This window comes from Delphinus delphis, chromosome 8, assembly GCF_949987515.2.
Source record: "Delphinus delphis chromosome 8, mDelDel1.2, whole genome shotgun sequence".
Taxonomy (NCBI): domain Eukaryota; kingdom Metazoa; phylum Chordata; class Mammalia; order Artiodactyla; family Delphinidae; genus Delphinus; species Delphinus delphis.
The window spans coordinates 54,430,800-54,445,412 of NC_082690.1; the positions used below are offsets into that span (position 1 = coordinate 54,430,800).

General features: G+C 49.0%; 1 protein-coding gene across 1 annotated transcript in view; it reads left to right on the forward strand.

Annotated features, from left to right (window-relative positions):
- The window catches only part of TENM4 (teneurin transmembrane protein 4), a 385,173-nt gene that overhangs the window by 288,790 nt on the left and 81,770 nt on the right, over positions 1-14,613 (forward strand). Inside the window, exon 15 of the mRNA XM_060017248.1 lies at positions 1,920-2,136. Within this exon, the coding sequence (XP_059873231.1) occupies positions 1,920-2,136 (217 nt within the window). The remainder of the gene's footprint in view (positions 1-1,919; positions 2,137-14,613) is intronic.

Sequence of the window (14,613 nt, forward strand, 5' to 3'; positions counted from 1 at the left end):
CCACTTGTAAGAGATGTGGGAAACTGAGGCCAGAGAGTTTAAGTAACCTGCCCAAGGTCACACAGTAGTAAGTTTCAGAGCCAGGATTTCGCCTCAGACAGTCCTGCTCTGGAGCCCATACTCTTTCCCACTGTGCTGCCCTCAAGGAGGGCATAGCGTCAAAGGTCTTGGATACCATGCAGAAGTTGGGAGAGAAAGACAAGGGATTTGGGGCCCTAATTTATTAGAAAAAAACTGGGCTTCGGGGAGGTCAGGTAGCTTGCCTGAGGCCACAACATCCCAAGGTCAGAAAGGAGGCTTCAGAGTGCTGCCTGTGTGGGTAGGGCACCCAGTCTAACCAATGCACATGCAGTATTCCGGTGGGCAGCATCTGCGTTGTAAACCCATGGAGACAGAAGTGAGGGAGTATGTCCGTGTTGAGGAGACGGGGCCTCAGAGCGATGAAGCACAGGAACTCACCCAGAGTCATTCTTAGGCACAGTTCTGGGACTTGAGCTACAATCTCTGAGCCTCACCACCCTCCCACCGTACCACACTGTTTAATTGAATTGAATGAAGATAATGGTCTTCTGCCTTTTATGGACTGTCCTTTGCTTTCGTCCCCTTGATTCATTTGTCAATTCATTCATTCAATTTTCTTTCATTTATTTATGTAACAGTCATGTTTTAAACACCTGTAGTAAGTGCTGGGGATACAACAGAGATGACCAGAGCAGGATCCATGCCCCCAGGGTGGTGAGGACGTTTGCCCAAAGTCACACAGCTGGTAAGCAGGAGAGGCAGAATTCCAGCCTACAGAGGAACACATGTGCTTCGACTGTTCTCTCCCTGCAGAGCACACAGACTGGCTTTCCCTGTCCCCCGCTTTGGGCAGTATCCTCTAATCCCTGGGTTTGTCATCTATTTTAAGCTATTCTATTGGGTGCCTGTGAAAGCGCTTTGGGATAATGAGACCAAAAATTTGTGGCCTGGTGGAATTTCTTTTTTGCACTTTGGGAAGCTGGGAGCTGTAATGTAATTTTCAGCCCTAAAGAGATCCACCCATGTGGTAGAGAGAATTCTCTGCTAATGGCAGCTTGGCGGGTGATCTGAAACCATCCCCTCTCACCCAGAAGGCAGAGCTGGGTGTCCACACATTTGCATCGAGGCCGGGAGAGATGCTGGGCGTTTCACCGCCTCCACCAGCACTGCCTCTTGCTCACCCCCGAAGCCCGTCAGTCGCCAGGTCTCACCTCTTGAGAGTCTCTCCAAACCGTCCTCTTCTCTCAGTCTCCACTGTCACTGCTCTAGTCTCAGGAACCATTATTTTCCTCCTGTGTAATCTCAGCAACACTGCCTCCATGCAGCCCCCAGCTTCTGCCTTGGGCCCCCTTCAGTCCCCTCGCCACGATACAGGAGACGCTCTTTCAGCAATGCAGTGACTTTCAGATAAAATCACCTCTTGCTTAACACCTTTCAGTAGCTCCCATTGTCCAGAGGGTGAAATGCGAACTCCCTAACCTGGTCCAGGAGGCCCAGCTGTTTGCTCCTGCCAACCTCACAGCCTGATTTTGTGCTGTTCCCCTCACCTTCTGAGCCCAGCATTTGAATTTAGCAACTCAAATGTTCAGTGTGTCGTTCTCTCACCTCTGGGCCTTCGTATATATAATTCCTCCTCCCTCTCTGAAAAAAAACAAAAAACAGAAAAACACGTCTCGCTGCCCACTGACTTGTCTGTCTCTCCTGCTAGGCTAGTAGGCGGCCCCCCGATCTCACACCTGGATCTACTTGGTGCCCAGCGAAGCCCTTGGCTTCTGTCAGACACTTAATAAAGTCTTCCAATGAATGGAAAATAGAGAAGTGAATGAAGGAAGGCTCTGTGGACAAACGATGCTGATTGAACACAGCCATATAAACGTCACGCTCTGTCACCCCTGCAGATGGCTTGGTGGACTGCATGGACCCCGACTGCTGCCTCCAGCCCCTCTGTCACGTCAGCCCGCTGTGCCTGGGCTCCCCCGACCCTCTGGACATCATCCAGGAGACACAGGCCCCTGTGTCCCAGCAGAACCTGCGCTCCTTCTACGACCGGATCAAGTTCCTCGTGGGCAGGGACAGCACACACATCATCCCCGGGGAGAACCCCTTTGACGGAGGGTGAGTCCAGCTCTGGCCGTGGTTCTCTGAAGGGGGAGTGGCTCACCTCCAGGGCCACGTGTGGCTGGATGGGAGTGGGAGGAGGCCAGGAGGGTGGGCGTTGAAGGCTCCTGATGGAATGGCAGGGGAGGCAGGGAAGCAGCCTCAGGTACCCATGTTTAGAAAACTGCTATCCAGGGCGTTTGGAATTTTTATGAGTGAAGTTTTTTTGTCCTCATTGGGTGATAGATGGAGAGAGTGGGAAATCAAAGGTCCAAGGGGAATCTTGGATCAATACCCACTCTGCAGTCAGCGCTTACTGATTCTGTGGTCTCCAGATGGGCTGAAAGCTTTGACACTATCATCCCTCAGAGCTGATGTCCGGGAGATTTTGTTAGGCTGGGGTGGGGTGCATCTGCTGGCACCCCAGGCCATACGCCCATGCGTTCTCTCACAAGCGTTCAGTGGTGTCGTCTATTGGACAGGTTTTTACTGAGGTCTCCTCTGTGCCAGGTCCTGTGCTGGAAGCACAGAGATGAGTGGAGCACAGTCCCTGCCCATTGGTCACTCACAGCCCACTAAGGGGACAAAAAATTGTTCCATTGTGATAGACCAGAACTATGCCCCCAGGGTACTCTGGAAGCATAGAGAAGGTGCTCCTGGGCGGGGGAAGGCCGAGACTTAAGAACTGAGTCTTAAAGATGAGAAATAGCTCAGCAAGGGAGAGAGCGTGTGCCAGGGTGAGGAAACTGCTTGTGCAAAGACCCAGGGGCATAAAAGTGTACAGGAGCCAGCAAAAGGCAGCTGTCTGTTCTCTGCTCCCCAGATCAGGGTCTGTGAACTTGGGAAACGTATCCAAGAAGGAGGGATTTATGATAACTTATTTTGAATGTCTTCCAATGTAGTGATACCTCATGCACACAGAGCTTTCTTTAAAAGTCAGCCCAGTTCAGTTCAGCACAGACTGTGTGCCTTCTATGTTCGTGACTTCTCTGCCAAGAGAGTTCCTGCCCTGAGGGGACGATGTGGTAGGGATGAGGGAAGGGAAGAATGAATGGCATCCCCAGTTCTATTTAAAGAGGGAAATCAGCAGGGATTCATCCTCTGCTGGGTCTGAGGGATGCTGGAGAGAGGAGTCTCTCACTCAGATGCTTGGCGAGGGCAAGGCACGGACTCACCTCAGTAGAACACCCAAGAATAAATGTCTGTTTGTAGTTCAGAAGCAAACCTGAAGCTCACACAGAGGTTAGGGCTGGGGTTTTTGATATGTGAGCCATCCAGAAACAAGCAGTAGATGAAACCATGAGCACACAGAAGTTGGATCCAGGAAAATGTGTAAGGGGGCCGAGTGGGGACCTAAGGAGGACTCCTGGGGAGTCTCCCTAGAAGGCAGTATTATGATCCCCAGAGAGTAACTGGGAATCCAAGGAGAAGGCTCGCTCCTGGGACACGATGGAGCTGGGACTCCAGGGCCCATGCTTTCCACTGCCCCAGCCCTTCCTCACAAGGAGCAATGACAAGAGGGGAAAAGTGAAGTCGGGGGAGTTCTCTGAGCCCAGCAAGAGTGTGTCAAAGCGTTTGAATTTTAACGTTTTTAGGGATGAAGGTACTTTATAGTCCCTTCAGCTTACCCCGAGAATACTGAGGACCTCAGAGGTTATATGATCTTCCCCAATTCACAGGCTAGTCAAGTGGCAGAGCCAGGAGCAGAAACAGAGTGAGGAAAAACCTATTCGTTTATCTTGGCCAGAAATACCGCTTTCGTCTCTGGGTAGGGAGCTTCTGCTCTTTCCTTCAATTGTGTGATTTTATATGTATGCTTGTGGGCCTTCCCACGGTGTGAGTTCTTTTAGTCAACTGGAGATAGAAATATTACTCCGACCAAGGGGACTATTACTTGCTCACCCTTTCTTCACTGGATCTGTTAGGGAATCTGATTAGGGCTATGGCTGGTTGGCTGCCAGTGGCTGTTCTGTTTTGGGGTGCCCTTACCATGCCATCCTAATAAGTACCAACAGGGACCGTGATCCCTGAGTGTCCTCAGGTCACTCACCAAGCCTGCTGCTTATGTGCCAGGAATCACGCGGCCCCCGCCCAAGGATTTCAGTATCCTTTCTCCCAGTCTGACATGCCTTAAGGAGCCTGTCAAGTGGGGAACTTGAGAAACCTGTACTGGGAAAAATGGACCGCTCAGCAGAGAGAAAAGAGTATAGGCCTTGGAGTCCAGCCAACTTGTGTTTCAGATCCTGCCTCTGCCACTGATGGATATGTGGCTCTGGACAAGGGCTTAATATAGTGAATATGTAAATGTCTGTTAACCCTCTAAACTGAGTCTGCCAGGACAGGACTGCATCTCACTCATTTTAGCATTTAGTAGTCGCTCAAGATAAATATGCATATATCGATATATACCTTGAACATTGAAGAGATGGAAGGAAAGAAGGAGAGAGGGGAGCGATGGGGAGGGACAGTGGGGCACAGGATGGATGGATACATTATCTATTTTACTTAATTTTCTACTGAGGATTCAGAGTCCAGAGAGGTTAAATTATCTGTTAAAATCACATTACAGATTAGTAGAAGAAGCAGGTGTAGAAGTCAGCTCCCAGATGATTGTTTTTATTTTTGTTTGTTTGTTTTTGTTTTTTTGTGTGTTACACGGGCCTCTCACTGTCGTGGGCTCTCCCATTGCGGAGCACAGGCTCCGGACGTGCAGGCTCAGTGGCCATGGCCAAACGCCCCAGCCGCTCCGCGGCATGTGGGATCTTCCCAGACCGGGGCACGAACCCGTGTCCCCTGCATTGGCAGGCGGACTCTCAACCACTGCGCCACTAGGGAAGCCCCCAGATGATTGTTTATATATCTGTCACCTTCAGTTAAATAACATGCTTTGAAAGTAGAGACCATTCATCTCTCCAAACCTATATTACTTAGGGCAGGGCCCGGAATAGAGTATTTGCTCTAAAACAAATGGATAACGGAAGCTTCCAAATGTTACTGTTAAAATTCCTTTTACCTGTTATTCTCGTGAATCATTATGCCCCTGCTCCTCACTGATCTAGATTCAGAAGAAGCAGCTATCATTCACTACTAAGTATCCCCAAACAGATTTTTATGTAAAACAAGCCCAAGTGAGTGGAAACCCACAAACACAAGACAGCAGATGCTTTTCTTGTTAGACTGCCTGCTTGGATTCTATCGTCATGCTCTGAACCCGTAATACAGGGCTTATTTGCATCTTTGGGATAAAGTGAAATCAGTTGCCAGGTTTGGGTTGTTGCTTTCTTTCCTCTCGTATGAAGGAATGTGGTATCATAGAAAGCGCCCGGAGTGTGAATCTTGGCTTTACCTCCTACTAGCTCAGTGTGGCCCCAGGGAAGTGATTGAACCTTTGTGTACCTGCCTCCAAAGATAAACTGGCAATAATAGTAATCGTTTCATGAAAGCCATTGAAAAGATTCACTGAGATAAAGCACCTAGCACAGGGCGTGGCACATTCGTGATAAGTAAATGGTGGCTTCTATGGCAGCAGCATGGTCTGGTGAAAATAGCCGAGACCTGGATGTGAAGTCTGTTGCATCCACTTTATAGCTATGTGAAAATTCCTTAACTTCTCTGAGCCTCAGTTTCCTCATCGTAAGAGCAGGGTAGTAATGTCTATTGTGCAGGGTTGTCGTGAGAATTAAATGAAAAAACAAAAAGTACATGAAGTCTCAGACTAGTACTGGCCACACAAAAAATGTTTGCTAATTATGTGACGATGGTGGTGATGATGATGAACGTGAGAATGGAGGTGATGATGTTAGAGCTTCCAGCTCTAATTCCTTGATTGGAAGTGAAACTTGAGAGTAATCTGCCCTCCAGGAAAGTCCAGCTGCCACCTAGAGAGGAACGAGGTTTGGATTGCTGAATCCTTATTTGAGGAAGGGAAACGGCAGCATTCTGTGAGGCAGCTGTCAGCCGGGATTCCTGTTAGGGAGGAGTCCAGTGGCCCTTCTCCAGAGAGCAGGGTTCCTGATGGGCAGGCCAGCCTGACTCTGTGCCTGTGTTTAACAATAACAAGCCTGTGGGACAGAAAAACCCCGTATTTTCCTGCACCCCGTTTGCTGCACCACAATTTGTATAGTGTGAACGGGAGTCCATTTAACAGGCCAAGAAGCAGGCTGTCACCCAGAGACCCAACGGCGTTTCTGAGCCCAGCAAGGAGCCCCCGGGGTGCAGCTCCTTTACTCTGCAGTTTCCCAGCTGTGTGACTGACTCAGGGAGACCCAAGTATGAGGCATGCTGGGACCAGCCATGAGAGGGAGAGGAATTCAGTGCCAGCTGGAACTGACCGGAGCACCCTTCTGTGGGGAAAGCAAGCCAGCCAGTCCTCAGCACCCAGGGCTCTCCCCAGAATACTTTTCCTCAGAGGCCTGACCACGGCAGGGATGAGGAAGCAGAGGTTCTCCAGATGCATACATGACACCAGCAGTTATATGGGGGCTTCCTCATGCTTCTGTGCAGCACCTCAGCTGGTGTCAGAGGCACTAGAGCAGGGGTAGCCCTCAGGGAAGGATGGGCAACGGAACCCCAGGATGTGAGGGCCCCAGCCAAGCAGAGTGGGCTCTTGGCTGGGCTGGGCTGGACTTCTTGGAGGAAAGCCCAGAGCTTGACTCAGAACTGAAGTAGAAGTACTGCCAGATGGCCTTAGAGTAAGGAAGACCTCCCTCAGGGACCCTGTCTGGTTCGTCTGTGTCCCCAGAGCCCAGCACAATGCCTGGCCCAGAGTAGGTGTTTAATACAGGTTTAATGAATGCAGTAGCTCTATCTGACCCTCTGCCACTGCTGTGCTCAGCTCCACATAAAGTGACAGAGATATGAATGTCTTCAGCTGATCTCAAGTAGGTCTAAAGTAGGAGGGAAAAAACAGGCAGGGGAACCACCATCACCAGATCAGGTGGCTTGAATACCGTCTTTCCACCCTGGCCTGAGTGCCTGGAGCCATTCTGCCTAGTGGAAGGCACCTGTCCCTCCCCTGGATTCATGGGGAGAATACAATGCAGGGTGCCCTCTACGGAGACTTGTGTGGGAGGGGAGGAACCATTCAGGTCTGCAGGTGGAAGAAGAAGGATCCCCAGCTAGATTGTCCATACTAGGAGGACAGATAACAGGACCCAGACTGTGAAACCGGGGATAAGACAGCTGGGAAAGTGAGGGCAGTGTGAGACAATTCCTCCTCTAAGACCACTCAAGGCAGCTGTTTCCCCGTTACACAACTTTGGTTGTATCTCTTATCTTGGGAAGGACTGACTGGGTCGAAAGAGCTGGACACAGGGCAGACAGATCAGTTCAGTGAATACTTGTGGATTGCCACTGCTAGACAGGGTAGCAGATTATAGGAAGAGGAAGAACCACCTCCAAGTTACTTGCTACCGGTTCAGAACATGTTTGAGGACACTGTACTGGTGAGAGGAAGGATGTGATGTTGTCAAGTCTCTCTGGGCTCCTCGAATCCTAATAGGTTATCAGCTCACTCAGGCAAGTGGTTGGATGTGGGCAGGTTGCTACCAAAGTCAGCCACAGGGCACACTGAACCCAAAAAGAAAAGACTTCAGGAGTCAGGGGGACTTTAGAAAAAGGAGGGATGGACCAGAGTATTCGTCTCAAAGGAGGCAGAGTATCGTATCGTATAGAGAGGGTCAGATCCTAGGGAGAGGAGAGAATGGGCAGGTGCAGAGAGGGACAGAACTGCCACGCTCCATTTGGTAAATATTAATCAGCACCTACTCTGCACTAGGCCTGCAAGAAGATGTGCATCTGACCCCATTACACTGGGGCCTCCTTGTGCGTCCCATGCCTCGTTGGTCATTCAATCCCTAGTGCCTAGCAGAGGGATTGGCACAGACTAAACCACAATGAATGGTGGATGAATCAGTGAGTCAGCCAATCAGCTACTGCTGAGTGCTCGAACAGAATAGAGAGAGAGTGCTTTGAGAGCTCAAAGGCGGGACCATCACTCCCACTGCAAATCCAGGTCCCTGAGCTCCACGGCACGGGGGCTGCACCTGGCCCATCTCTGTTTCTCCAGCACCCGGCAGAGGGCCTGGCTCAGAACAGGCCGCAGTGAATGTTTGGTTTTGAGAATGAATGAGCAAACAGACAAATGAACTAATGAAATAAGACTTCTGGCAGGAGATGGCCTTTGGCCTGAGACAAAGATTTCAGTGAGGAGGGTTAGCCACTGAAACATTATTTATCCCATTTCAGGTCACAACAACCTATTAGCACATCATGAAGTCAATGTAGTAGTGGGTCGAAGCTATTTTTTTAAGAAGTAAACTTAAATGGAATAGGGTACAGTGGAATAGAAAATATCAGTGCAGCACTCTAAAAGGATATGTCTTTCATGACACGTACGTGTGTGGTGTGTACCCTTGAATAGGGTATGTTGCTTACCGTGGGTTTCAGTTGAACAGGATTTAAAAATTCATTCTAGACTGAGGAACCAGCATGACTTTCCATGATAATCAAAGAACCAAGAGAATTTTAATGTGGCCGGAGCATAATTATGGTGACACTATTTTCCAAATCAGAAGTCAAGAGACATGCTCTAATGTTTGAAACCAGGAGGGTCTCAGGGAATCTAGGATGATATGATCCTGGTGTGCAGAGGGGCCATGGAGGAAAAAGAAGAACAGAGGGGACTCTGAGACCAGAAAGGTAGTTTGGGGAAGAAACTGAGAAAAATCTGCCCCTCGCCTGTGCACTGACCAGATTAGGGCATGTCACCTCAGTCAGGACTTAAAACTGCCCCTAACAGAAGTGAAATAACCTTGATACCACGTCAGCCTTTAGAATTTCTCTCAGACCCTTTATAAAGCCACAATGTTTCCGAGAATTTTGGAAGTAGGAGGTTACAAGAGGGAAAATATAATGGAAAAGAGGGGGGAAAGATCATGTATGCAATATAATTTTTCGTCAGCCCACTGCAGATCTAAAGCCATGTGCAAGTGTCGGTGACAGAGCAGTTCCAGAAATGCATTTGCCTGCCACTCCACCCCCCTCGGCCCGCCCCAGGCCTTAAGACAGCCCTCAGATAGCCCTCCGAGAGTCTGAGCAATAGAGGTCATCTAATGGAGTTCACATAAACACCAGCTTCCTGACAGCTGGCCTCTGAGCGAATTTATTATTGAATTATACTCCTGCGTTTTCAGAACAAGCTGAACTGACAGGCTACCCCATCAGTTTAAAAAAGGGGGCCAGGAAGAAAGACAATGATAAATTACCCTGATGGAAGATGGAAGAAGGTAAAGAACCTGCTTCCTCCAAAATGTCAACCATTATATATTATTCATGTTGGTTTAAAAAAAAAAAAAATCCCTCCCCGCATTGAAATGAATGTTTATGATGATAAAGCAACTAGGTGATTTAATTCAGGATGCGGGCAGCAGCTTCTCACATCATCCTGATGAGCAGCTAACAAGTCCTCCTCTGCCACTTGATCATCCCTTTATTGATTCCAAAACCGAATTACGATCTGTTTGCTTTGTAGCCTGAGCTTCTTCCTAGCTGTCCATCACAGGAAGCATTAGCAGACGATGCAGCGCGGAAGCGGGAACCACTCGGGGTTTAGAGGGAGAGGCCCTGCATTCAAGTTCTTGGGCAAGTGAGAGCAAGCGACCTTGGGTGAGCGAGGCTCAGTTTCCTCATCTGGAATGAGGGGTTACTCATTCTCACCCTGCAGGTTATTTGGAAGATTAAATGAGATAAAATACCCAGGAAGCCCAATGGCTCGTGCAGAGCACACGTTCAGTAATAACACCGAATATTTACCAAGGATGTTCTATGTGTCAGGCATTATTTGAAATGCTTTGTAAGTTTCATAATTAGTAACACCTTTACATCTCCCCTGAAACCATATAACTTAGGGAATTCATGCCCCTTCTTTTACAGATAGGAAACTGAGGCACAGAGAAGTTGAGTAACCTGGCCCAGGACAGACGGCTTGTAAGTGGCAGAGCCAGCTTCTGAAGCCAAGCTGATTGGTCCTAGAGCCCATGTGCTGAGCCTCTGTTCTTCTCTGCTAGGTCTTTTATGTTCCCACCTCCACATCTTCAGCTTGGAAATCTGTAAAACATGGTGCTGCTACAACTCTACAACCCCAGCTGGCCCTGACTTTCTTTCTAATACTGTACCACACAGTAAAAAGCTAACATGCAGCAGGTCTTAGTGCTCCAGAGCATGGCCTCAGAGGCAGGTAGCGAGGCTTGAATTTGAGCCCTACCCCTTGCCAGCTGTGTGACCTGGGATAAGTCCCTTAATCATTCTGTTCCTCACTTTCCTCATCTGTCATATAAGGATAATAATTGGTACCTCGTGGGGATGTCTGAGGATTGAAGGAGATATAAAACACTTATGTGTCAGAGCAGTAAGCACTGGATGAGTGTTAGTGGCTGTTATCTCTTACAGCAAGAGTCAGTGTTCGCATTGGCAAGGGCCTTTGTATTCGTATAGGTTTTAGTGTCACCGTAGGAACTGGGAGAGAAATGAGAATCTTAGCCCGAAGCATTAATGTAGTTCTATAACTGATGCAAGTGCCCTGGCACTGTGGCAGGCAGGGGTGAACAGACCTTTGAGATGGGCAGTCCTTTGTGGTTGAAGAGGAGACTTTGAGGCCAGAGAAAAAACTCTTGGCTCAGTGATGCAGTAGCAGAGCCTGAGTCCTGGCGAGCCTGGAGTCCTAAGTGAGGCTCTCAAGTAGTAATTCCAGTGTCTGTAAGTCAAGGACTTTCTGCATTTCCATCCAACACTGATAAACTTCAAGCAATGAGAAGTTAAACTATTGGAGGGCCATGCATCACATCACTAATATTGTTCTCTATGGAGAATATAGGGTCAGGACGTACCAAACACCTCTGCAATGAGTCTAACCAGCACCCCAGCCCAATCCTGGAGGCGTCAAGAGCTGGCTCTAAGTGAGCTCCACGGTGCGGGGCTGTGGGGAGGCGATGCTACCTCTGGGCAGTATTCTAGCCGGGGAGAGAGACCTGCCCACCCGCCCTCCCCTGCCTCCACCTCCTCCCACCACGGGGGGGACCCTGCGACTCTACCCTGTGGGTCTAGCCTGCAGGCCTCTAGGACTAACCCCAACCTGAGGAGGAGGGCTTAGAGCAAGCCCAGCGGCTCAGCCTCCAGTCCTCCTACCATTCCTCTGCCTGACCCTTTATGTGCCAGCTCTGGCAGTGGGTTTCTGTCCTGTCCCAGAATCCCAAACTCGCCTGCTATCCGTAAGCCCCTGATATGAGCGGCCTGGTAGCCCTGCCCCCCGAGGATGCAAGCCTTGCCTCCCCTTACCTGGCTCCCACCCCTGCCATGTCTGGGTCTGGAGATCCACCCGTGCTCTGCTTAGGAACCTGGGCATCGTTACCTGGTGGCACACGGGACATCCACATCCAGCTGCCCCTGGGAGCTCCCTCACCTTGCCTGTCCCCTGTCAGTCCTCCTCCCCTGCCCCTGGAAGGACTGTTTCCCTCGAATGCCACCTGTCTGTTGCTCTACACCTCAGGTCCGGCCTGCCGAGCTGGATTTGCACGGCTCTTTTCTGTGTCTCTGCCCCGCACTAGCCCCACCCCAGGAAGTGGGTCTAATTGTGATGCATCCTAGTCTCCCCTTTCTGAGTAAAGCAGCGAAGTCTCCCTTTTCCGGAAGAAGCAAGACCTGTCCTGTACCCTGACAGGAAGACAGGACACACGGTCGTGAAATGAACTTGTCCACTGAGACACTGTGTGCAGTCACGTTTTAGCAGAGCTGCTTCAAGTTTTTCTAGCAACACAAGCCATCTGCTGAGGAGTCCTCTTAGAGGCCGGCCTCTGGCTGCATAGCCCAGAGAACAGCCTATATAGACATGTACTCACATTCCCTGGCCCCAGGCACACGGTCAGTGTTTCCGAGCCGTGTCCCCCGACCTGGCCAGCCCTGTCACCCAGGATCAGGAGGCTTTTGCTCCTCAAAAATGCTCTCCACTGGCTGGTCTCTCTCAGTCCTGTTTCTCCTTTGCCACAGCCAGGACTCACTTCTCTGGAAATACGGTGTCCTGAACAGTCGTGGGCTCTGTTCTTGTGTGCACCTTCATTGGCCAGCAGGAAGTATTCCAGATGACTTCTGCGAGCGCCGACTCAGCCCAAAGCATCAGCGTTCAGCAGCCAGGTTGCCCCCAGGCTTGAGTGAGCAGAGCAGGGGCCCAGGACCTCATGCTCCCTGAGTGTCTGAAGTAGCTCAACAACCACAGAAAGTTAGGAGATCACAGGACCGTGGCTTCTGGGCTCTGCAGGAGGCAGGCCTAAGGGCCCAGAAGCCACTAGCAGTTACCAGGCCATCTTGTCATTGGATGCCCCCAGGTGGGGTGAGAGCATCATAGCAGACTTGTCGATGCCTCAGCCTCAGTGGGTGATGGAGGGGAAGCTCTGTCCATCTCTAGGGATCACGTATCTCACCTGTAAATTAGGGGCTTGGACTCAGGCACCCAAAGGACTCTTCTAGTTAAACATTAAATTCCTGTTAATCTGAAGAAGTCTGTGGATTTCTTCTTTCCACTCCCCAGATATACACAAAACAGTCCAAGAGCAAAGCTTGTTCTGTCGTGAACTGGAGTACTTCCCTGTGACATTCATTCCACACACCCAGCAAGTGATCTGGAAGCCTCTGGTGGAGTCTATACTGAGCCGAATTCCAAATGGAAGAACAGAGTCAGGGTACTTGGGCAGGGCCTGGTGCTTGATGCTAACTGTGGGGGTGTTTGTATGTCGTACTGGAATGACCTTGTAGGCAGCTCCCCTTTTTACCCCATGCTAGCTTTACTTCCAGATACAAGGAATTTTTTTTTTAAGTCAAATTGTATTCATTCTAAAAGGTGAGTTCCTCATGCATAGGGATTCTGTCTCATTTATCGTTCGTAATTTAACTGCTTAGAATACAGTGGAGGGCACTTCCCTGGCAGTCCAGTGGTTAAGACTCCACGCTCCCAATGCAGGGGGCACAGGTTCGATCCCAGGTCAGGGAACTAAGATTCCCCCATGCTGCATGGAGCAGCCAAAACAACAAAAACAACAATGACAACAAAATAAGTAAATAAACAAATATTTTTTTAAAAAGAATACAATGGAAAATAAAACAGAAACTACTGGCACCGTTGTCCTGTAATTTCCATAAGTAAGAAAATGGATGAATAAATATCTTCCCTGCCACCCAGCACTGTGTATAGCACATAGTAGGTGCTCAGTTAAAGTTCCAATAACTGAACCCTATTCTCATTTACCTGGCCTTCATCTATGTTTCTCTTCCCCCAACCCATGTATATCTATTTTTTACTTTGGGCTATGTGAAATCACTATATTCATATTTTTCTGTCATCTTTTTTCATTCATTTATGTGATCTTCATTTGTTTCTTTACTCAACATTTATTGAACGCATCCTAATAGACCTACTCCTGCGATAAACACGGAGTTAGATGAAATGGACATAGTTGTTCCCTTCAAAGAACTCACAGTCTAGAAAACATAAGGTGTTTAAACAGATGAATACACTTTAGTGGGGTAAGTACATTGTGCTTTGTTCACCAAAGGAGGGGGTGGCTTCTTTGTCCTGGAAAATAGGGAGGAGTTTCACTGAGAGGCAGGCCCTCAAGGAGAGATTAGTAGGAATGGGAGGACAGTCACTGAGGCAAAGGAACCAACATAGACAAAGTCAGGGCGGCATGGAAGTGCCAAGGCAAGGGTATGAGAAGTAATTTAACGTGGCAGCAGCACAGCATGTGAGAATGGAAAACCGCGATGTGAGAGGCAGGCAGGGGCCTGATCCTGGAGGTATTTACATGCCAAGCTAAAGAGTGTGGACTTTATGTGGAAACAATGGGTACTACAGAAAATGACATGGATGGCACAGGGATACTGATGATGTGGTAAATTGACAGTGGTAAGGTCTGGAAAATTGGGTATCTTAGATTTGCAAGGTGCCTCAAGAGAGGATCTGGTCCAACTCCCTGACCACCAATAAGTCGGAACGTTATTAAACGTTAACTGATTAGATCGAGTTCTGTTGGTTTGGGCCTAAGGTTATTGAAAGACATACAAAGTAAACATAGGAAGAGCGATGAAATAAGTTATAAAGAACGAAACACAGCTGGAAGTTGGCTTTTGAATATAGTAATATATAGCATATTAGAGTTTATTTCATACAAAGAAAGCACAGACACACACCATCGTAACTCTAGTGCTGTACAGTGGTCCCAAGGCGGCTGCCCAACGTGGTCCATGAGGTACAGGAAGAAAATGTTAGGACGTCTGTCTGCATTTACTTTTTATCTTTAAAAATAAGAAAGAATGGTTGTCTACTTGTACGGAACACCAGGTTTTCTCTGATTTGCTTGGTCCCAGTGTTGGTTATGTGTCTGGACGAGCGTGTGAGGTGTTCTGAGGGAGATGAGGATCTACTCCTCACAGAGCTTTACTGGTTTATAG